The 23,635-nt window shown below is 44.1% G+C and overlaps 1 protein-coding gene across 2 annotated transcripts in view; it reads left to right on the top strand.

Annotated features, from left to right (window-relative positions):
* Nucleotides 1–23,635, top strand: part of bahcc1b (BAH domain and coiled-coil containing 1b) — a 57,683-nt gene that overhangs the window by 10,025 nt on the left and 24,023 nt on the right. For both annotated transcript variants that reach the window (XM_026351520.1, XM_026351519.1), the window contains exons 2-5: nucleotides 1,220–1,548; nucleotides 17,946–18,101; nucleotides 22,063–22,173; nucleotides 22,428–23,635. The exon at nucleotides 22,428–23,635 is cut by the window's right edge and continues 826 nt beyond it. In XM_026351520.1, coding sequence (XP_026207305.1) covers nucleotides 1,380–1,548; nucleotides 17,946–18,101; nucleotides 22,063–22,173; nucleotides 22,428–23,635 — 1,644 coding nt within the window. In that variant the 5' untranslated portion in view covers nucleotides 1,220–1,379. The remainder of the gene's footprint in view (nucleotides 1–1,219; nucleotides 1,549–17,945; nucleotides 18,102–22,062; nucleotides 22,174–22,427) is intronic.

The raw sequence follows: 23,635 nt of genomic DNA, 5'->3' as shown, positions 1-23,635 counted from the left end.
ATATATCTACTGTATATATGTAGCAGAGATGCATGGCGTGTTCCACTGTCAGGAGACAAGGACCACTGCTGCTGACTCCGCAGTTATTAGAAATAGCTGGTTCATTAATAAGCACGGTGGAAATAAGGCTCCTGGTCAGAGTAGCGCAAACTGTACAATAAACAAATAGATAGAAAGTCGGTTATTAAAGGTGAAACAAGTTTGGTAAAGACGTCAAACTGCGAGCTGTGAAATCTGATTTCATCTATTATTATTATCTATTATTAATTGAATGTATTCAAAAGCACTACAGTAAGCACCATTGATCCAAGGCAGAAATGTGTGTTATTTCATGTCAACCCAACTTTTTTTTTTTATATAGTAAAAATGACATTTTCAGCTCTGTCCACTAAAGTGACACAAACACGTGTTACATTTACACGCAGCGATCACATTTTATGGCAAAAAAATCAAACTTGATTTACATATAAAAAAAAAAAAAATCAAAGTAGGATCGTGAGTTTTTTTTTTTTTACATTATGGGGGTCTGTGAGGCTTTAGTTGCCATAATTTTGGGCAAAAGCTGCTTTTTCGCGTCAATTCTTTGCGTAAATGGTTTTCTACATTATTCATATTAAGAGCCTCCGAGGTCCAGCTTGTTTATGACCAGTTCGTGTTCAGTTTAAAGACCTAACAACTCGTCCTTCATCGAGGAAGGCTTCTTACCACTGTGAACTCTTGTACTGTATGCATCATTTGTTTGTACCTGAGCCAGATCTCCCCCCCCCCCCCCCCTTCTTCTGCTCTCCGTTCTCTTCGCTGAAGCTCCCGTGTGCGTTATTTTGCATCGTGTTTGGTCACAGGATGAGGAGGAGGGGGCACAACTCCTCTGCTGGGGCCAACGATGTAGAGCAGAGTAAAATCCACATAAACTCCATTCACCCACCTTCTTTTTTTTTTTTTTTTAATCTGCACAACAGACTTCACTCGCCTTCCTGGACTGACATAAATCGTCGCTAAATGTAACATACGACAGCACCAAAGTAGTGAGAGTAAAACGTGTGGACGCTGCCTTTTCTCGCGTCTTTGGTGAAATATGAACTGCTTTTTGTAAATGCTGCCTGTTTGTCTAAACGTGACCAGCGATTGTCTCTCGGTTCAGCCTTCTCTACAGCACTGTATCCCTGGCTGGCTCATTATTGTCAGCGCTTTGACGTGCCTCCTGCTCTCTCTTTTGTAGGACATGACGGGGACTCGGTTTCTACCCTGCAAAGCCAAAACTCCGCTCAATGCGAGGGGACCCCGAAGTTCATAAAAGGGATTATTTGCATCTGGGTGCCTGAGACCTTCGGTGCCTCCGGATTTTACTTTGGATTTGGGATTTATCCGTTCTCACCGGGATGGAAAGCCGAGATTTCGCTCCTCCGCACCTCCTGACGGAACGGAGCGCGTTGGTTCACAGTGCCGCGTCTCGGATGGCGGCAGGCGGCCACAGCTCCATGCAGCACCCCGCTCACTTCCAACCCGGGAAATACTACTCATCCCACCTCTCCATGGCTCCGCACTCAGGTCAGTTCTGAATTCATCTCTCTTCTTGTCAATGGAGGTAAAGTGAGAACTTAAAAAAAATCTGTTGCTGCCTTTTTTTTTTCATGGAGCAAATGTTTTCTATAATGCAAACTTAGGAAACAAGTGAGGCTTTTTGGCACGAACTACAATTTACTATGGAAGGAAACTGCCCAGACTCATTCTCAGTGGGCATTTAGACATAGACAAAAAAAAAAAAAAAAAAAGGCGCAGACATGTTAAAGAGTTTTGTGTTTTACTGCATTTAATGAACTGTTAAGATGAAACTGTTGACTGTGCGTAATATGTGAAAATAAATATAATTTGTCAATTTAGATCAAAGAGGGATATTTGCCATATTTTGCAAATTAGATTAACTTTACTAAATTTACGACACACCTCTCTATTTTGTTTTAGACGTTTAAATCTCTCAGTAATTTAGAAATATTCCAGGATTATTGCTTCTATCACACAGGGATTATTAGGCGCTTGGTGCCATAATCTTGTCATAGATTTATATGGTTTCATCAATTAGTATAGTACTAATCATTGCCATTTGATGTAATTAATTAGAATTGGGTAATTCCACTGCTTATATTTCCCATTAAACAATAAATTAAAGCTGTTAGCTGAGCCCCTCTTTTATTCCTGCAGTTTCTTTGCAACGTTTCCTCCGTCATATGTGGTCATGGGCTTCCAGGAGCACTCTGGCTTGGTGCTGGTGGGTTCGGTGCACACGCTGGTTTTTGTACTGGTCACAAACTGGGGGTCGCAGTGGTGGGGAGTGGAAAGGGTGGTGGTGGGGGAGGGGGGTCTGGCTAATAGAGGTGCGGGTAATACCAGAAAATCCGGTTTCTATATTGAGCGGGGACGTGACGGGGTGCGAATGGGTTGACAGTGCATGCATTAGATTTAACAAGTAGCTTTGGTATCCTGTCTCAATAGGGAAGGAGGGAGGGTGTGGGGGGGGGGGGGGGGATGGGAAGGTGTGTGCGCATACAGGGAGAGAAAGAAAAAAAAGGCTCCGCTCGAAATCATACAGTGTCTGCAGGACTAACTGAATGAATCCAAACGTGTCTGATGAGGATTTTCATTAATTGTCTGTAGTAAAGGTGGCGGGCTCTTTAACTCGGACCTGTGAATGAGATCTTGTGCTGGGTGGAGGATCCACACAGTCTCTGTCCCCACTTATTTGCATATTCATTAGTTTAGTAACAGCAAAACCGACGCAGACGTCGAGGTCTGAATTGTTTTAAATTATGCTCAGTTCCTAATTCCCAGTGAACACACGAAACTCGACACACTTTATTTTTCTTTTGTTTGCAGAAATATGAACTTTAATATTTTGGTGCGCTTCAGGTCCTGGTTCTGATCCGGAGCGCTTCACAGGCAGAGAACCTGATTACAAACAATACAATTTCTCTCAGCTTGCTTTTATTTCTGAAATGTTTTTTAAGGCTTCGTGAACATTAACATTTCTGCTCACATTTCTCTACATTTACGAATTCATTTTCTATTTTCATTTTACACTACGCGTGATATTTCGAGAGCGTGATTCATGTTTATTAATTTGATAATTTAGGAGTTGTTGCAATATATTATAACAGTCAACAAATTACATTTACAATAACACAATAAACGTGTTATTGTAAATGGGTTCAAAGTGTATTATACTATGAATTATTCAGCAGTATATGTATCTGGATGACTTGATAAATACTAAATAATTTACATAATTATAGTTCTACGTTACTCCATATTTAAATACATTTTACAACAATTCAAACTATTTATTTTGTTTTATAATGGTAAAACATTTCACATATTTTAGGCATGGCTGCTTTAAATGTGACTTAAATGATTTTACTAAAATGATGACCACATCATTAAACCTATGACAAACACACGTCATAACGATTTGAACAGATTGTGCTCCACTTAGACTGCTGCTGCTGCTCGCTGACATGTATTATGGTCCAATTTTCAAATGATTCTGTAATGTTGAAAGGAGAAGAAGCGTAGTAATGCAGGGAGGTAATGCTATTGAAATATATTCAAGAGGGTCTCTCACTGGGTTTCAAGGTGCATGACACTGTATTGAGATTCCAGATATCCAGACTCTCCATGCATGTCCCTGATGGGGCTTTGACTGACATGATGGGCATAGAGGATTGTTGTTTTGGGATGGGGGTTGGGGTACGTGTGTGTGTTTGCTCGGAGGTTAGGATGGGGGTTACCTTTGTGCTTGTCCCCCTTAGAGATTCAGAAAGCTGTATGCCTGGCCCTAGGCCTCAGCACAGGGGGTAGATATGATGTGGTGTTGGCCATACCAGGGCAGGAGGGGGGGCTGCGATGGGGGGGCGTTTGTTTCAGATCTTTGGAAAAAGACACACACACATATACACATTTTTTTGTTGTTGTTTTTATTTTTTTATTTTTTGCCTTCCCTCAAACCGGCTGTATCACTTACAGAAATTCCCCCAAAAAACCCTAACTCCTCTCCAACCAACCCCCCCACCCCCTCTTTTTTTTTTCTTCATATCCCAGAAAACCTGCAATCCATCAATTTGCTGAAGCCTCTTATTTAGATCAGCATGGTGTCTGCTTGAATATGGTCGCGCTTGACAAGGTGATGGAATGACAGCCGCATACCAACGCCATAAGACTCAGCCCCCCATTTGATAAAACCCCACAATGATATTACACAGGCGTTTAGATTACTGATAGGAGCAGTGGGAAAGCCTTTGTCTCTCCGTGTCTGTCTTGCTCCCTTTACCCTGCCCGTTTTACTTCTCTGCTTTTCATTCCTGTCTCTCGCTCTTTCTTCCCCTTTTCTGCGATGTTAGCCCCTGGGCAGTAGTTGTGCAAGTGTGTGTGTGTGTGTGTGTGTGATTAAGGTTAGGTTTAGCCTGAAGTGGCACAGGTGTGCAGCATTATGGAGGGCGTGGCAGAGCTTGTCATTGAACAGGTGTGGCACTTCCCAGACAGCAGACGGTTTTTGTTTACATGAATGTGTATGTGTGAGAGTGTGCATGCGTGTGACCTAGTAAGACAGACAGAGAGAGAGCCTACGTCCATGTTACACATGTTAAATGTAAACACATGTACACACAGTCTTTGTGCATGTTTCTATCTAAAGCAGTGTGTTTTTGTGCTTTAAAAAAGTAATAAACCATAATTATAATGTGTTTCTTAGACTAAATAAGCACTTCTTTCTTTTTCCTTTGGCCTTCTCTTTTGACCTTTTCCTTCCTGTTCCTCTGTTTTCCCTTAATGCCCTTCTCACTCCTCTCCATGTTCAGCCTTGTTAGTAATGCAAAAGATCCTGCAGTAAAATTTAGCATTTCTCTGCTATAAATATGAGTGGGTGTGTGTGTGTGTGTTACATGCAGCCGCCCTGTCCATTCATCATGAGGCTGTCAGTAATGTCTCTACTCTCTTGGAAGTTTCTCGGCTTTGGCTTTGATCGCCACAGCAGCACAGCTGAGACACGCCCCATCATCCTCCTACCTGCACACGCCTTCACACAAACAACTGGCATAATGTGGAAGGAGAGAAATATATGCGTGCATGCGTGAGTTAGTAAGTTTCTGTGGGTTTCTTTTAAAATTGGAGTTTATGCGTGCATGTGAAGGGCACTGATTGTGTTAAAAGGGGCGAAGTTAAAGCAAGGTACTGAGAGGGAAAGAAGGAGGGAAAGAGGGGAAGAAAATGAAACAAAAGCTGGAAAAAATGAGCATGTAAATGATAGAGGGAGAGCGGGAGGAGGAGAAGGAGGAGTAGAGAGGCTGAATGTTTCCACCTGGTTGGTAATCCAGTCAGATTACCACCGCCTGACGGCACCCACTGGCCGTCATCCCTGACTCCTCAGCCTGGCGTCTGAGCTGCCTCTCAAGAGTGCGGGAGAGTGAAAGAGCGAGAGAGGAGAAGCTTGCCTGTGTGTGTGTGTGTGTGTGTGTGTGTGGGATGAGTCAGCAGTGGATGAGCCTCAGACAGACCTGCACCCCCCGCCCCCCTCACCTCGCCAACGCTACCCAGGGTACAAGGAGCACATCCCGGGTGCAGTGTGCAAGACGACCCCCTGTGCAGAGAAGACAGCTGGTGGAGGCTGCAGCCAGCTGAGCTACGACTGGACGCAGTGAGGAAGGAGCAGAGTGTAAACTGTCAATTTAAGAAAAAAATACATAGACACTGAAATCAAAATGGACCCAGACTAACTTGGTTAACTTCTTATTTAGTGTGTGGGTAGAAAAGCACCAATTATTACTACTATAAGCAGATATTTACTAAAGTAAGATAGTTTTTAAACCACTATCTCACTATTTTTTACTAATAATTCTGGTAAATATATGTTACACGTACATCTTATAAACATAATTTTGTCATTTGGTAGTTGACTAAAATAACCATATTAAAATAAAAAAAAAGATGCTATAGTCACATGAAATTTAATCTGTATACTCAGACAGTATATTAGAGCAGACTAGGTGCATTTTGAACCAGTGTATTTTAGCATTTATTTCACATTAAGTGTTTACGCTCTATAGAAATTTTTAACTTGTGTAAACGTGCTGCACTTTCAACTAAAATTTTCAAATAAAATATGCAACAAGGCCAAAGAAATCTGTTAAATGAGTTGGACAGTTTGAAATGTGTTGACGCATTAAAGGCATTAAGTCATTAAGTCATTAAGTAAAGCCAGTAAAGTCATTAAAGGAATTTCCATTACAAATGAGATGCTTGTGTATGCTTTGATATTTTAAGCAAACTAGCACATTATTTAAACATATTCCCGAATATTTCCCTGCATCTAATCAGGTTGACCTCGGAGAAGGTGGGACTGAGATTTGAGCCATCTAAAAGGTCGCATCAGTGGAAAGATTATTAAAAAAAAAAAACTCGATACTTAAAGTGATTAAATCCCTTTGACGCTGGAGTTTTGAACGTGCATTTGTTCTGAGGCGCATTCGCTGCCGTGACAGAAAGACTTTTCTCTCATCCCATCCAACATGTGAACAGCTGCTTATTGTCGGTAGCAGTGATTTGAAGGGAGTGGAGTGCGTTTGGTTGCGACATCTCCGGGGTGTGAACACACACCACCATCTGATGACTTGGCATGTGAATGGAAAGCGCCAGACTTTCTGCGTCCATGTGCTCTCTTCTCTCACTCTCGCTCTCTCTCATCTCTTCCCCCTTTTTTCCTTCTTCTTCTGTCCCTCGCTGGCCAGGCCTCCCCTTCACCCCTCTTCCTCGATCCTCTTTGACCACATGCTCGCCCTCCCCTCTTCCTACTCTCCTTCTGCTTTCCTCTTTCACTTCCCCTTCACTCCTCTCTGCTTTTGAGTGGTCCTCCAGCCCTCCTTCCTCCTCCTCATAGATCTGTTCCTCCCCACTTTTCTATCTCCCTCCTTCACACTCTCCTCTCTTTTCAATCGATCCCCCCCTCCTCTTATATCCAGCTCCCATCTCTGTCTAACTCCCCACACACCCGTCCCCTCCTTGTGTTGTTAGCAGACCTGCTTCTCTCAGCACTCCTCCTATTTCTGTCTCAATTTCAGCCTGCTTCTTCTCCTTTTCCACATTGCCTCATTTGTTTCTCCCCCCATATACCCTCCTCTTCTTGCCTTCCCCTCTCCCCACCGCTCGGTCGGTTGTTAACGGGCCTGTCCCGGTGCTATTCGGCCCATGGCCAACTCACTAAATCAGAAGCGATTGGAGGATTTGGCAAGAGGGAGTGAGAGCTCAACGCGGCGCCTTTGAAGTCAGAGAAACAAGAGAAAAATGACATTTTAAACAGCTCGCAAAACACAGGGCTAAAACTGTTTCTTATTCTGTACAGGAGGAGGGGGCTGACTGTGTGAGTGTGTGTGTGTGTGTGTGTGTGTGTTCATTTAAAAATACAATATAAGGTGTGTTTTTTGTCAATATGTGGCTGCTGTGGCGGAAATTCATGACATGAATGCATGAAAAAGATATGTGAAAAGAAAGGGTTTGCACAGTGTGTGTGTGTGTGTGTGCAATTCCCTGCTATTTTATGGCCCTCCACTTCTTCGGAGGGGTCAAGGCAATCCCCCGTTTATGTGACATGACAGAGAGTTGACATCACTTAGCAAAGGGGACAGACATGATGTCACAGTCTCGCCAGATCCACAGGTCTGCAACTCCTGAAAACGCATACCGCAAAAGTGAGGCAGTGCAACCAAGGCAACCCTTATCGCGGCAGCAACCAACACCTGAGACGGCCCCGGCTTTTATCCATCCCAGGGTCACATTTACGCCTGACTCATCGTCACTTGAGCTAACTTGCTTGACTCAGCCATGGCCCTTTTCTCGGCAGTAGTGTTTTGGTCCTCTGTTCGATTCCTTTAAGCTCTGTTTGGCTCATTCATATTGTAATGGACTCCATTCACTCTGGTCTATGTCCAGTTTGTTTTGCTGTCAGGGGCTCAGATGGATGGAGGGGGCCGTAGGTTCATCTGGAGGTGAGGTTAAGGAAGGCAGAGTGGTGGGACGGCCTCCTGAATGCTGGACCCTTCAAGTTTTTCTGAGTCACACTGTCACACAGTTGTACACATGGAACAGATTGAGTATTTGGTGTGAAAGACAGCTAATGTGCTCTTAAATAGGAAATAGGTTCATCTGTGTGTGTGTGTGTGTGTGTGTGTGTGTGTGTGTGTGTGTGTGTGTGTGCGTGAGTGTGTGTGAGGGAGAGAGAAAGAGAGTAAGAAAAAGAGAGAAGCAGCTGTGTGGAACAGCATGGATCGTTACACAGTGACACACATGAAAGCATTAAGTATATTCAGGAGCCTTCGTTGAATATACATGGAGTTGTGTGCAGCTTTGTGTTTGTGTGTGTGTGTGTGTGTGTGTGTGTGTGTGTGTGTGAGAATCCCCTCCCATGCTCTTGCCCAGGATGAGAAAAAGAAAACACGAAACGAGAGTGAGGAAGAGAGAGAGAGCAAAGAAAAAAAAACAAAACAACAACAACTAAAAAAAAAAAAAACAACAACAAAGATCCGTCATCAGTCATTCATGGCTAATCAGTCTCGTGGGATGCACACACACGCGCACACACACACACACACACACACGCACACACACACAGTGCCGAGGTCCTAATCCTACTGGGACTGCTTGTGCCTCTGTGTGTGCCTGTCTAAATTTTGGATCAATGCTGATTAGAAGCAAACTCTCTCTTTTTGCACGTCTCCCTCTACTTCTACTTCCCTCTCTTTCTCTCCCCGTGTCTTCTCCTCTACATCTTTGATTGCTGGTAAAGTGTCTCTTCTCCTTCTCTCTATTTTTCTCTCTTGTCTCTTTAATAACCGCCTACTGTCTTTTCTGGTCGTTTTGATGTGTGTTTTTGTAATGTTTGGAAGCATGTGTGCATGCATAATATAGGCACGTCTGTTGTGTGTGAGAGTGCACTTATCTCTGCTTTTGCATGTGCGTGCCCACTCCTGCCCGTCTGCGGGTGTGTGTGTGTGTGTGTGTGTGCATGCACAAGCCTGTGTGTTTGAGCGTTCGTACGCCTTGCTTCATCAGAACGCTCTGTGCGTTTTATCAGCTCTTCCGTTTGTTTCAGCCTTGTCTTTTTTTCAAATCAAATAAGCTTTAGTGTTATAGATGTTATTGTTGTTACCAAAGCTAAACTCGTGAATAGGATTCATTTCCCAAGAAAACATAAATGATTAAAAGAAAGCAAATCTCTTAAAGAGTAAAATCCTATAGACAGAAAACAATAGAACAAAGGGTCGTCTCTTCAGCTGTAGCAAACAAATACATATTTTGCTGACCTGTTCCTAAACGTCAGGAAGTTTACCTTCATTTTTCAGATTTCTGGACTCACACTGTGACGCTGGCTTCATGTAAAAAAAAAAAAAAAAAAATATATATATATATATATATATATATATATATAATATATGCTTTATATCCTTATCATCATGATAGTAGGAAGAATATGTAAATAAACCCCATATTAAACAACAAAAGCCCCCAAATTATTTTTGCACTGCTATATAATATTATTGTATCGCGTGTTAAACAAATATTATTAAACAAATATTTTTTACTTTTATTAAAGTTGAATAATTAAAAAAAAAGGATCAGCAATTATGTGTATTGGTCACACCGTCATTTACTGAAACGATCTTAAATTATGGAAGCAACTATGATTTCTTTTCATTGACCGCTAATTTTCCAGTTTCTTTCTCAGTGAATTGATCGACAAAATGTCAAATCACAATCACGTCACAATTCTCCAAACCCCAGGTGCAAAGTCTTGTTTTTTTCCAGTGGTATTTATTTATGGTATTTTTGATGCTTTCAAATTAAAATGTTTTTCTTTCTTCTATTGACTTGAGTTGAATCTCTTTTGGTTATTCGATCCTTTAGGGAACCTTGGACTCTGACAGCATGATGTCATTTTTTGTCACTATTTTATGACATTTGACAGACAATTATTCACGAAGTGGCAGATTGGTTGATAATGAAAATCGTCATTAGTTGCAGCTATAATTTGAGATTTATTCCATTCTGTTTGCTCTCCACTCCATCACCTCTATTCTCTCCTTTCTTTTATTTATTTCCTTTCCTCCCTCCCCCATTTGCCTCTCTTTATTTCCTTTCTGTGGATCTCTCCAATAATCTTTTATTCCTGTGTAAATATTACAGCAATGAGGGACTATAAAGAATAGAAAAAAGCTGTGCTGAAATAAGGTCAGACTGGGTTATTCTCACCTGCTTCTTCTCCTGCTATGTCTCTTTCTCTCCCCCCTCGTCGCTTCCTCACAACCTCCCCCCTCTCTGTCTTGCCCTACGCCTCTCGTCGTCGCTCGCTCCTCCTCTCTCCTCCTCCACTTGCTCTCTTGTTGCCTCTCTCTCGTGTTCGCTGTCTGCTGATCCTGCTCTTCTCTCTTGTTCAGTCTCTTCCCCTCTCTACACACACACACACTGGCACACACCGGCTGTATGACACCCACACATCCAGCACACATGCACACACACGTATACACACGCTGACACCTGCATGTTGAGTCGTTGAGGGTCTAATTTAAGTAAAGTGCTTCTCTAGGAACCACAACCCCTCAACTCATGATGATGGAGGGTGATACAGTACAGCGTGGTTGAACACACACACACACACACACACACATCCTGCTCCAGTGGTACTGAGATATGACTCTTCATGGTGTGGGATTGACGGGAGCACTGTAGATGGCTTGTAAGTAGCATGCTATAATAATTATGTGATATTTGATAATTGATCATTTACCTTTTCTCAGCTGCAGTCAATTCAGACCATGGAGTCAGCTGTAGTGGTGGCAAAGCTGGTGAGGATTCTGGGTTTCAAGGACATGCCAGCAGGGTGGATGCTGACATGGATATGGTTAAAATCTGGGTCTGCTGGTTAAAGGATGCTGTCTTGTGCGCTGCAACCACCCTGCTGTTTCGCTTCTGCTGCGTAGGTGTGTTTGTTTCCACTGGTGTTTGAGCTAACTTTAGCTGGAGCAGGATCGTGCTGCACCGCTTCTGCAAATCTGAGGCCGCAAACTCAAACCTTCACGAAAAAAAAAACCAACAACCTGAAGTGCTTTGGTTTTGGGAACTTGAGTCCAACGTGAAAGTGGAGTGACGCCTAATCAAAGTACTTCAACGACTGCAGTTTTACAAAACCTGCACTTAAACAGTGACTGCTCAAACCACATCAGATCTAAGTCTGAGACATATCTCTTTTTTTAAATGAAGTGTATTACATTACTGCTATAAGCAAGACAGCTCTTTCTAGCTGTCAGACAATTATAACAAGTGTGTGACCTAAGCAGCATTACTTTATAAGTAGTTTTGTTTCCTGTACATGTTGTATTCTATGAAGTTAAGAACTTTTTTGGGTCACTTCATATGTGCCTATTTGCACCACCAGCAGATATGTACCAACATTAGTTTCATATGGAGTTGTATTGGTGTCTTTTGGCAAATAAAAAGTAACTATTTATTCTTATTTAGCTCATATTTTGGTCTCCACCACCTTCTGAACTAAAAGTCTGGTACTTTACCTGCTAAATGCTCCACTATATTCATCTTTAATTTGTCTCTCTGCTACTCTGTATTATACAGTAGGTGTCGCTTGATGACAGTGGTAACGTCAAACTAAAACATAAAGTTTGTAAAGTAGAGGCTGTAAACCCAAAATGATTATCTGAAAGGTACTAAAACGCTGTGTAGACGTAAAGGCAGCTTGCTGAGTGTCTGTCACTCTGATGACTCACTTTAAATACAAATAATTCATATATGAGTCATTGTTAATGCTGATTACACCTGGGCTTGAAGATCCGTGGGTGGATGTATTTATTTAGGATTCATTTACAAACCACCAAGACTGTCACTGCGGTAACCTGCAGTGAGAGTATAGAAATGCTAACATACTTCTTTACTAACCTTTGAAAAATGTAACTATGACTCCACCTGAATTTCTTTTACATTACAGCTGCTGCACAACACGGCTTAATGCTAGTTAAGAAAATCACCGCAATGTTGCAAAAACATATTTATTGGTCATATTTTGGAAAATGTTCCAGTGGAAAGCAAGTGTGAACTTAATTTGTGGAAAGTGAACCTACCTCCTACAATCTTCTCTAAGTATTTGGGCACACAGTTCTCACATACTGTTAACATGATGGTTTTGAACCATAACCGTAATAAGGAAAATATGTTAATTAGTAACAAGAGTCACATAAGGTGGTACTAAAGAACACATGTTTAATGGCGATTATGTGCTAATGTACTGTATATTGTAATAAGTAACCAGAAAGTAGTAAATGTTGATAAGTGGTGAACTTATATTGTGTTAGAACTTCAGTAGTTCCTGTGATTCATGCACCAACATGTGCACCTCATGTGTGTTCATCTCTGCTTCCACTCTCAGCTCATTGTGACGTGTTTTCTGTGCTCTTCCTGGTGTCTTAACCCCCAGGTGTATTTCATCCAGCAGTAGGCACAGGCAGCTTCAAGCCATTATACGTGTGTGTGTGTGTGTGTGTGTGTGTGTGTGTGTGTGTGTGTGTGGTTGCTGTGGCCGCAGACTGAATGGACTGAAGGGGTGTGGCACAGGCATGTCAGACAGCCAGAACTCCCAGAACAGGCTTCCTCAATGTTTACCAGAACTGCAAAGTTACTGTGGGGGTGATGGCGGAGAAGGCCTGCCAACACACACACACACACACGCACGCACGCACGCACGCACGCACGCACGCATAAGTTAGATGGAATTGCATTATTGGCTTTCACTGCAGGCTTTCCTGAAATATCAGCGACCTTATGCTTTTAATTAGTGTGTGCGTATGTGTGTGTGGGTGCGTATGTGTGTGTGTGCTCTTACCATTTGTGTTTCATTCTGACCCAGGCAGCAGAATCAGTCTTGTATGACCCCTGTTCCCCAAATTCCTCTGTTTTCTTTGGTAAAACATGGAAAAGCTTACTCTGACAGCCCCCCCTCCCAACTCCCTGCTTCCTAAGAAATTCTCATGTGTTGTAAGTTCCTGTTCTCTGTGACCATATATAGTCTTTCCCCCTGCCGTGGGTGGGTGTGTGGCATCCAAAAAGTCTGTGGTCAAAAGCAGGAACATTTTCCTTTTTGCTCTCAGTTTTACTTTTTGGACCACGTTCACCGACGGAAAACTCTGAACAACAGGGGAGTCTTTTTTTGTTTTTTTACTTTTTTGGGGCTGCGATGATACAAGGTGCAATGTTGTACATTTTCTTTTCTCTTCGTTTTAATCCCTTCCGCTAATTCCACCTGCTTTTTATTTCCCTTTGGTTGTCATTGAGTCGCAGCCGGGAAATGATGCGCTTTTTAGCATCCTCTGTGGCTTTTGATGGTGTGAACACACACATGTAGGTGCAGTGAGATTGGGCTGTTATTACAGTAGTCTTGTGCATTTAGAGAGGTGGTAGTAGAGGGAGGTGTGTGTCTGCATGTGTGTGTATGGATGCCGAGGCTCTGGTCTGCAGCCTGGGAGTCAGGCTTTGAGCTGTGCTGTTCATAGTCTGCTGATTTATGCGCCTCACAGGGAAATCTCTCATTTGTAGCTCTTTCATCTCATTTTTCCCCTCCACTCCTTTTCTCTCTCCTTTCTCTGTCCTCTCTCTTCTTCTCGTCGTAATGTGATTCAGTGCAGCCGCTCGTCCCAGGCGACATGCCATGCTTTGCTTGCACACCCTGCTTTCTCTAACATGAATGAGTCAAGAGGAATCATTGATGAATAATAAGATAGAGCAGAAGGAAAATGCTATCTGGATCTAGTCGAGCAAAAGAACTCCTTTTCTCCCCTGAACGTAGTCTTTGTAAGCACCGCTCGGGCGCTTACTCACACATTGAATGTGTTTGTGTCCCCAGTGCCATAATGCTTTTATGGCCTTTTGTGCGTATGTTGGTGTGCGTGTGTGTGTGTGTGTGTGTGTCTAAGCACCTTCCACGACCGCCTTGTTTGAGTAGCCCTGTCACTTGTGCAATTCTGTGGTGTCAAAACAGATCAGAAAGGTCTGGCTTGACTCCTGCCCCTAACTACACACACATAGACGTGCACACATTCTGCAGCACACACACACACACACACACACACACACACCCAGACTGAAGGCTCAGTGCCAGGGCCCTTGGTGGTTGGAGGCTTATGAAAGGGTCGGACTGACGAGAGGTTGCCAAGTGTACGGCAATAAGCGTAACAGCCAAGCTAACTAGAGTCAGAACCTCTGACACATACGCGCACACACACACACTCAGGCTCTCCAGCTCTCTTAGTAGTCGCTAGGAGCAACAAAGTAAAAGTGTGTGGGTGTGTGTATGAGCAAGACTTCAGTATATCAGTGTGTGGACAGAGGCTTCTGTTAATTGACAAATGTGACAATAGAACATGAGAGGATATTGATCTTCAATCGGATGGAGTTCGATTTAACTTGTCATCCAACCAGGTGTGTGTGTGTGTGTGTGTGTGTGTGTGTGTGTGTGTCTGTATTGATCAGCAGCAGTCCATTCAGAGAGCTACAGTGAAGAATTTCACTCTGTTACTTTATCTGTGTTTGCTTCTTTGTCCTTGTGACATTTGTTGGATCATTGCCATCTGTTTGGTCTTTTCTCTTCTCCTGTTTGCTTCTTCTTTCTCCTCCTCCTCCTCCTCCTCCTCCTCCACCTCCACCTCCTTCTCCTCCTCATCCCTTTCTCTCTTTAGAACTGTGAGAAACCTTGGGACGGTCTGGCCTGTTATCTGCTGTCTTGCTGTTTTGTTTCACTGTAGATTTCTTCAAGCACTCTTGAGTAGCTGCTGAGACAAATAAACAGAAGCGGGCGCAGGGTTACTTTATTTCAGCCTGATCTTTTTTCTTCTTACCTCCTGCAACCTACTGCATATGAATCCAGAATATGAAGTGGTTTAAGAAATGCAGGACTAGATCTGTTATAATTTACAGTATAACTATTTCTAAACACTTAGGGCAGACCTGATTGATCCACATTTAATTAAAACTGTCATATTGTGTCTCAGAGGTATGAAAACCTGAGTGTACTCTTTCTTTCAATACATTTTCGAATGTCGCTATAGCATGAATAACCAATAGTGCCACAGTTTTCCCACTTAAAAAGCTCCTCGAGACTGCGTGGAACATGGCATCTGAGAAGCCGCAGCTGTTAAATAAAGCCCCGACACCAAATCCTGACGTTAATACTGCTGAATCTTCAGATTTGCTGCTATCAAACTCTATTGTGGTTGGACTGGAAATATTACAACATCCCCAAATTTATGTTTGGACCCCTTATCCGTGAGAATACCAAAAAATATGGCAAGCAGCAGAACCTGCAGAGAAAAGCGAGGCACATTTCCAAGACCTTCTTTTAAAACGGTGTTTAAGTATTTTTGAGTGGATTTTCCCCCTCAGCAAATCACATTACAATCAATCATAAATAAACTAAAGCAGATTTTGCTCACTGTAAGTACAGCTGACTGTATTAGTGTGAATAGAAACTCATAATTCTGATTTTATTACCTTGGATTGTGAACATCGGCGGATTCGCTGCCTGTGTGTTGACAGACTTTTCCAAGTCATGATGCCAACTGGGAAAAAAATGGGAGGCATACAAACACATTTTCTACTTTAATTACCACTATGGAGATTCAATGGAGATGTTTTCTCAGCCAGCAGCTTGTATTTATGGTAAATAACATATGAACATGCAGGAATACGTGGCACATAATCATGATGTCACTTGGGTCAGATCTGAATTTTTGACATATGGATTTGTGCAGTTGATCAACCACACCCACTGATGAGTCGAGCTCTTTAAATCGTTGTTATGCTTCTGCTTTGTACCACTTGCTGTCCCTCTGATAAATCTCATCAGGTGTGGCTAATTTGGTGTGTTTGCATTCAGAGCTTTCAGGACTGCTCAGAGCTGCAGGAAACTATGAGAGGATGCAGTGGTGACAGATGGAAAGGGAATGCACAGATCAGGATAAAATGAAGGCGGAAACAGAGGGCAGGAAGAGAAGAAGGGGCGGAGGAAAAAAAAAAAAAAAAACAAGCACAGAAATAAGGTTTACGTTAGTGGCTGGCCTCCAGGATGATTTTCCATATCAGCAGGCCAGAGGGAGCTCACAAATATGATTTTCTACTCAACTCGCCAACACAAAACAGACAGAGAGGGGGAGGGAGGTGACAGGAAAGATGGAATGGGAGAAAAAAGGAGAAAAGGAAAGAGATGAGCGAATGGAAATAAGAAAGGGAAGAGACATCAGAGAGGATGAGAGATGAAAAATGACCACAGAGGATTTACACCATTAAAGTCACTAATAAATATCGCTACAGTTTGAAACTATTGTCAAACAGTTTTTCATTGTCTTCCTTAATATAAGTTTCGTGGCCCTTAGAGACACTTCAGTTCGCCTCAAATGAGCATGGCTGCTCAGCTGAAAAGCTTTGTTTTCTATTGTGTGTAGTAATGTGTGTGTGTGTGTCTGTATTTGATGTGCATGTGTCTGTATGTATCTATATCAGTGTGTGAGAGTCTGGACTGCCAGGGGGGGCCTTGTGAAACCAGCCTTCTACAATCTGTGTTTTATTATGACTGGCTGAAAGGCCGCTGATCTGCAGTTGTAGAGGGGAGAAAACGAGCAAAAAAAAAAAACACTGTAAAAATATCCTGCCTGAGAGAGGGTGAGAGTGAGAATGAAAGAGAAATGCCCCCCCACCCACACCCCACCTTTCTCCAAATGTATTATGACTACAGAGAGTGAAAACATCAAGAGCAAAAGATGGAGGGATCGTCTGCGTGCACTGTGTGAGTGAGTTTGTCTTTATTGGCGTGTGTGTTTCCTTTCTTCAAATCCAGTTTTGTAGGCGCACACACCCTCTTTCTAATTTGCGTCTTAATGCTGCTGCTCTAGTGTGTGTGTGTGTGTGTGTGTGTGTGTGTGTGTGAGTGCGAGATTGGCAGACAGTTGAAGGCACTTGTGGTTGTGGTTGTTAGGGCGTCAGGTCATGGTTGAGGTGAGGGTACACTAAATGTGTGTGTGTGTGTGTGTGCGTGTGTGTGTATGTGTGAGAGACTGATGCGGACTGTTGTGGTTGTGGTAATTGTCTCTGATGCGAGGCAGCATTTCTAGGGAACGACCCAACCCACCACCTCTCTCTCTCTCTTTTTCTCTCGTTCTCCTTCCTGTGACTAATTACCTGATTCCCTGTGGATTTGTTTCCTCCTTCCCCTACAACTGTTCGGGTTGTTCCTCTAAATGAGAGCGTACTGATAAGTGGGGCCAAACTGAATCGAGTCTATTTGCTAAGTTCGCTGACATTGTTACAGGATGAGCTCGGTGCAGCTACTTAACGTCCTAATAAAAGATGCTGTGGTTTCAGCTGAGCTCAAGGTCAGGCTGGGCTCGCCAGTCCAGTTCCCTGTTCGGCTTTTGGCCATGGCTGTGTCTTACTCCCATCTGAGCGGGTCAAACCGGAACACAGGATCTGTTTGGTGCAGCTCATGCAGCAGACATGTGCGGCTTGAAGAGATCTTTGTCACTAAAGTTCAAACCAGGAAATCTAAATTTGGTCTGCATGGCTTATGAGAAAATGTGCTGTGTACTGAGCGTGCTCTCGCACTGACAACGTTTCTGTATTAAAACAATGCATTTGGCAGAAGTGCGTTTGATCAGGTACAAACATGATACTGAAAGGCAAGTCTGAGTAAGAGAGTCGTGAATTAAATTAAATTATTAATCAGCAGATGGATGGAAATTGCGTTGCTTTGTTTTATTTCTACATGACAACGGCATGTTTGCATGCAACTAGTGACAGATCAGAGACCAATTTAATCAGCGAGCCCGCTAACCTCGGGCTCTCTCTTTGTATCTTAGGTGCTTCCTTCATGGGTTCCTTCCTGGCCAGCAGTCTGGGGTCGCCCTCCCATCCTCCTCATCCTTCGGGACCTGCTGCCTCCCCTTCCTCCCCCTCCTACAGGGCTGGACCTCATTCAAGCGCTTCCCCTATCTGGTTCCCCCATTCACATGAAGGTAACACACACACACACACACACACACACACACACACACACAGAAGGCTGCCCAGAATGCTTGGGTGTCTGGTTAATCCAGGGTCTTGGTTTGGGATTAGATTGAGATGGAGCCATTAAGTGGTTTAACCAACACTGAGCTGAGGCCAAACACGTGCAGCAGTGACGCCTCAGATGATGCTACTTATAGAAACGCACACAAACACACAGTCGCGCAGACACACACAGCTAACTCTGTATGTCGGCAAGCATGTGGCTTTGTGTTTGTGGCTGTTTTCTAGTTCAGAGCTCAAGCACCATAACACTCTGAAAACTGGTGCATAACCAAAACCTTTCTCTTCCTCTTGACAAACCCATAAACACACAAACACGGTGAAGCAGTGTAAAAAAAAAAAAATCATAATCTGCCGTAATCAAACAATAAACTTCGGCCTCTACAGGATACATTTTCACTCAACCCCACCTTTCAGCCCCCCACTTTCTTATAGGGGTGAGTTTTAAGTTTCATGAGCTCCAACAGTGAAACTTACCCCCATTTCCACCATCCTCTCCCTCTTTACATCCCCCTCCCCCTCCGACCGCAGCCCCACTTTCAGGGCCCCTTCTGGGCTAACCGACCTTCAACGGCCCCCTTCCTGATCAGACACACACACAAATGTGCGCATCAACACGCATCATGTCCTCTTTCGACTGTTAACCGTTTGTGGTCAAAGAGTGAGTTTGACTTGGTTATCTGTCCCTTTCAGGTATGTGTCTGGATGTGTTTCTTTGTGTGGGCGTGTGTGTGTGTGTGTGTGTGTGTGTGTGTGTGTGTGTGTGTGTGTTAAGAGGGTTTCTTTTTTGACAGCGAGAGATGAGTCTTAAGAGATAACCTCAAAGAAAGCTGAAACAGAAAGACAGCTTCCGCCACATGCGATATTTCTCAACCAACTGACAACGGTCAGAATCAGAATTTCACGTATCACCAGTTTTTCACAAAATGCGAGTAAGTCAACCATAACGTCTGCGGATTTCACCCTGGAAAACAAGTAGTATTTCTGAGGGATTACATGGAAACCTGCCAGAATGAAGTGCAGTCATCAGTTTTATTTGTTTTCTTTGATATCACAGAAAACAATGATGCTCACTCCTCTTTTTGACCACTGCACTAATTATCACTTTCCACTGCATTTGGACCTAACTTTACAGGAAATTCAAAGATATAATCAGGAACAAAAATAACGGCTGCATTCCATTAAGGTGAGCCATTTGCGCATACTGGTATTGACAGGGATGATTTACCAGGACACTTGTATGGAGTCACGTCTAGTTGTACTAGTTACATCTGTGCTTTTCCTGCCGTAACATGCTAAAATATCTACCTTAAAAACGGGCTCCTCTTATTTACTGATCCCATTTGCCACCAGCAGCGGCCACAACTTTTTTTAGATAATCCCACTGATTTATATGTAATTTTTATGTGTGATTATCCTACAATTTCTGAATTGCAAGAGAAGTAAAATCTGGTGAGTCCAGCTTGCTCTGCTGGAAGCTGCAGATTTTTATTTCCCTCCAATAAGTTTTAATTTGTCACATCCTGTTGGTGAAGAAGTGTACACACAGGAATTTAATTTGGGCAAATAAGTAGCACACACTGCCTCTAACTCATAGAGACAGGACACTTCTCCACTGCTGCTCAAATTTGTGAGTTAAGCTCATAAGACGAACTCATGAGAGCTGTGTTTTTACATCGAAATCTCTCCTGATGCAGCTTTAAAGCTTGAATGGAGACAAGAGTTTTGTTTGTACAACTGCCTCATTTAGAGCTCATGGAGCGATAAATAGCAACATTTAAGCCCTGAAAATGAGCACTAATGTCGCCCGGAGTGACTGTCTTAAATCAGATTCATAGAAAGAGTCAGGACTCTGACGTGAACGCAGGAGAGAGCGGCGCTGGTGAAAAGAGAGCAGCGGTGTGTGTGTGCGGAGGCAGAATGTGTGCGCCTATCAGACTGATTTTGTGTCTGTGTGGCTCAGCTTTGATGTCTGAACACGCGCGCTCACGCACCCAACGCGTGCGCGCTCACATGCACGAACACATGCACACACACTACAACTGATTGTTTTTAAGAATTCAAGCCAGGGAGCTCCGGTAGGCGGTCTGCCAGCTGGCCACGGTCCAGAGAGTGGAGCGTAGCCAGAGCCGTAGCACAGAGAGTCGAAACCTGGCTGATGCACACTCTGGACACACACACACACACACACACACCCTCCAAACACACACACACACACATACACACACAGTCACAGATGAGACGTATTCATGAAGAAATGCACAGTTGTTTGAAAAACAGCACATATTGTTTCTCACACTCAAAAAAAAACTCTCTTTCTCTTTCAGTTTCTCTCTTACACACACACACACACACACACACACACACACACACACACACACACACACACACACACACACACACACACACACACATCCTCTCACTCGCTGCTCGCTCTGCTTCTTCCACACCTGTCCTTGTTTTTTGTCTCCCCTCTCGTGTGCTCTCGCTCCTCTTCCTTCTTTTCCTCTATCCTCTCATCTCTGCCATCTCAAAGCTCTCCACTTCCCTTTCACTTCCTCCTTCATCTTACATCCCCCCTTACATCCACACACACACACACACACACTCATACACACACCCCTTTCCCCTCTCCATACGATGCACAGCAGAGCCAGAATGGGGGCTTTCTCTATTGACAGATTTGTTCGTCTGGTGTCTCCTTTACTTTAACTTTCTCTCCGTCATCCTTTCTTCTCTTTTTTCTTTTATTTCTTCTATTTCTCTCCCCCCTTTCTTTCACTGTGTCCCCCTGCCATCTTTGTTCCGCTGTTCTCCCCTCCCTCTACCCCTCCCCTCTGAGTTTTATCACTCATCATTACCTGGGGGATTGGCTTTAGATGGCTGATAGAGCCTTTGGCTAATTGTCTCCATTTAGATTCACTGGTTGTTAACCAGTCAGACTAATCACAGACACCCGTACACACACACACACACACACACAGTGTAGTGTACACATTTATGCATTTACATTGCAGAATGAACATGCAGATGCACTGGGTCCCACATACACATGCTGGGAGCACTGAGGGGGTGTTGGTGGTTTTGCAGTGCGACTGTGGAATGCGTAGGATGAGTTTTTATGGAGTGCTGTTTACTTTGGCCACCACCGTTAAACTTTTAAAGGCTGCCAATTAACGGGCCGGCAAGGACACTCTGTGGGGCATGAAACCAGCTGCTGAACACACTTGCACACATAAATACACAATCTGAGCCTTTTGGGCCCGTGGTGTGCGCCTCCTGTGTGTGGAGTACGTGTTTGTGTGTTTATGTATGAGTTCATGAGTGATTTCGCTGTTTTTGCTGTTTCCGCCACAACAACACTGCGCGCGTACACACCCCCGCTGGCCCTCACCCACCCACCACCAACAACACAACCACCAAGATCTCCTCTATCCCACGATTCAGTTCAACGTCCTTGAAGACGGGGAACAGAGTGGAACGTCCATTTACCTCCCAGTGACCTCCGGAGAGGATGTGTGTGTGTGTGTGTGTGTGTGTGTGTGTGTGTGTGTGTTTTAAGGAGGGGTGTGCGATGCTTTATACTGTTTGTCTTGGGTTAGGGAAAAATGTGTTTTGTAGAAGAGCAAATTCCATCCAGTTAAATGCTGCAAACACTTGGCAGTAGCTGTCGGCTGTGGTTTTTGTCACCACTTTGTCCACTGTAAATAATGTCAACTCATGTGGTGTGTTTGTGCAAAAGTGCATTTATGGTGAAAGTAGCACTAACTGGCCATATTTTTTCTATGTTTTCCAAAATGGCCCCATTTCATGATAGATTGTAGAGATAAACTGTTTGTTTAGAGGGCTGCTGAATGTCAACGCTGCGGAGAAACATCAATTCCTCCTCTCTCTCCCTCCCTCTGACAGGGTACCCTAGCTATACAGGAAGTCTTGCTTCTCCTTTTCTCCCCATGAGTCCCCTGGATCACCATAGCAACGGCCTCTATGGACAGCACCGCTTCTATGAAACTCAGAAAGGTAGGTATTGGCGGATGTGAATGTAACAGAGTGAAAAAAATCACTTTATATATGTCTCTTTAAACTGCTTAATCAGCACTCACCACAGGAGCGAGAACAGCTGGAGTTTTTCAAGCTTGCAAAATCGAATTTCTTTTTCTCCAGATAGATATTATCGTGTATTCATTTAGATAAACAAATGTTTTAACAGCCAACAGTAGTTAACAGTCTCCATAGATCTCTATAAATCTTTAACTGATCTCTTCTTCTCCCAGATCACTTCTACCTGAGAGGCCTTCCTCCACAGCCACCTCTACTCTCCACCAATCACAGCCTTGCTCCATTGTCCAGGACTGCCCCAGGCCACCCACTTGGCTCCTGCAGCCGGGAGACAGACACTGGGGGAGGAGGTGGAAAGGGAACCAAGGATGTGGGCGAGAAAGGGGTTTCGTCTGTGTCAAAGGAAAAGGAACGATCAAGCAGCAAAGAGAGGCACCAGGAGAGCAAAGACAAACACCTTCATCATCACCATCCTCATCAAACGAACCCTCTCTCCACTCCATCTTGCCACCACCACCAAGCCTACCCCCACCCTCACCACCCCCTCCTTCCTCACATCACATCCCAGGGCAGGGAGGAGGACCACAGGCACTCTCTGGAGCGGCACAAAGAGTTCAGAGACAGTGATTCAGGCAGTCAGGGGACAAAACATATGAGCGCCTGTAAACTGTCCAGTGGTTCAGGGCCAGAGACTGGCTCTGGGGTGAAGGGAGGAGGACTGAGCAGCTGTAGTGGCGGTGGGGTGGGCAGACCTTCATCTGGAGGTGGCAGAAGGTGTTCCAAGGATGGACCCATAAATGGGGAGATGAGGATCAGCGAATCCTCACCCTCCTCCTCTGAATGTATGAGACGAGGTGCTGGTGTTGCAGCAACAGCCATCTTAGCACCTCCAACGCCCCACTCTGTGGCCTCTTACTCCATGCCTCCTCCTCCCCCTCCGCCACCTCCTCCTCATGCCTTGCACATGGGATCTACGGTCACAGGAGGGTGGCTACACCACACACATCACCATCCTCATACTGACTTTTACTGCCCCCCAGCCCCTCTCACACTGACACCCTCTAAAGATCCAGCAACTATCCCTGCAGTGTCTAGCAGGGAGGCTAAGGTTACTGGTCCAACTTACGTGCCCTCAGTGGCTCCACTGGGAGACGTAGCAGCCCCCGACTGTCGTGGAGCAGGAGGAGGTGGGAGAAAGGGAGATAGTAAGAATGGAGATGGATCTTATGAAAGTCCCTCTCACCACCTCAGTCGACTTAGTAGTTGCCAGAAAAAGGACAAATCCCAGTCACATCAGCAGGAACTGGGATTTGGTAAGGCTGACAAACCTCCAGACTGGAGCCACCAGACACAGCACTTCCACAAACCCAGCTCCAACACAAGCTCTCAGCCTGAGCTGCGGTCCTGCAGCCTTGAAACATCT

The sequence above is a fragment of the Anabas testudineus genome, chromosome 19 (assembly GCF_900324465.2).
Source record: "Anabas testudineus chromosome 19, fAnaTes1.2, whole genome shotgun sequence".
Classification (NCBI taxonomy): Eukaryota; Metazoa; Chordata; class Actinopteri; order Anabantiformes; family Anabantidae; genus Anabas; species Anabas testudineus.
This window is presented reverse-complemented; position numbering and strand designations above follow the sequence as displayed.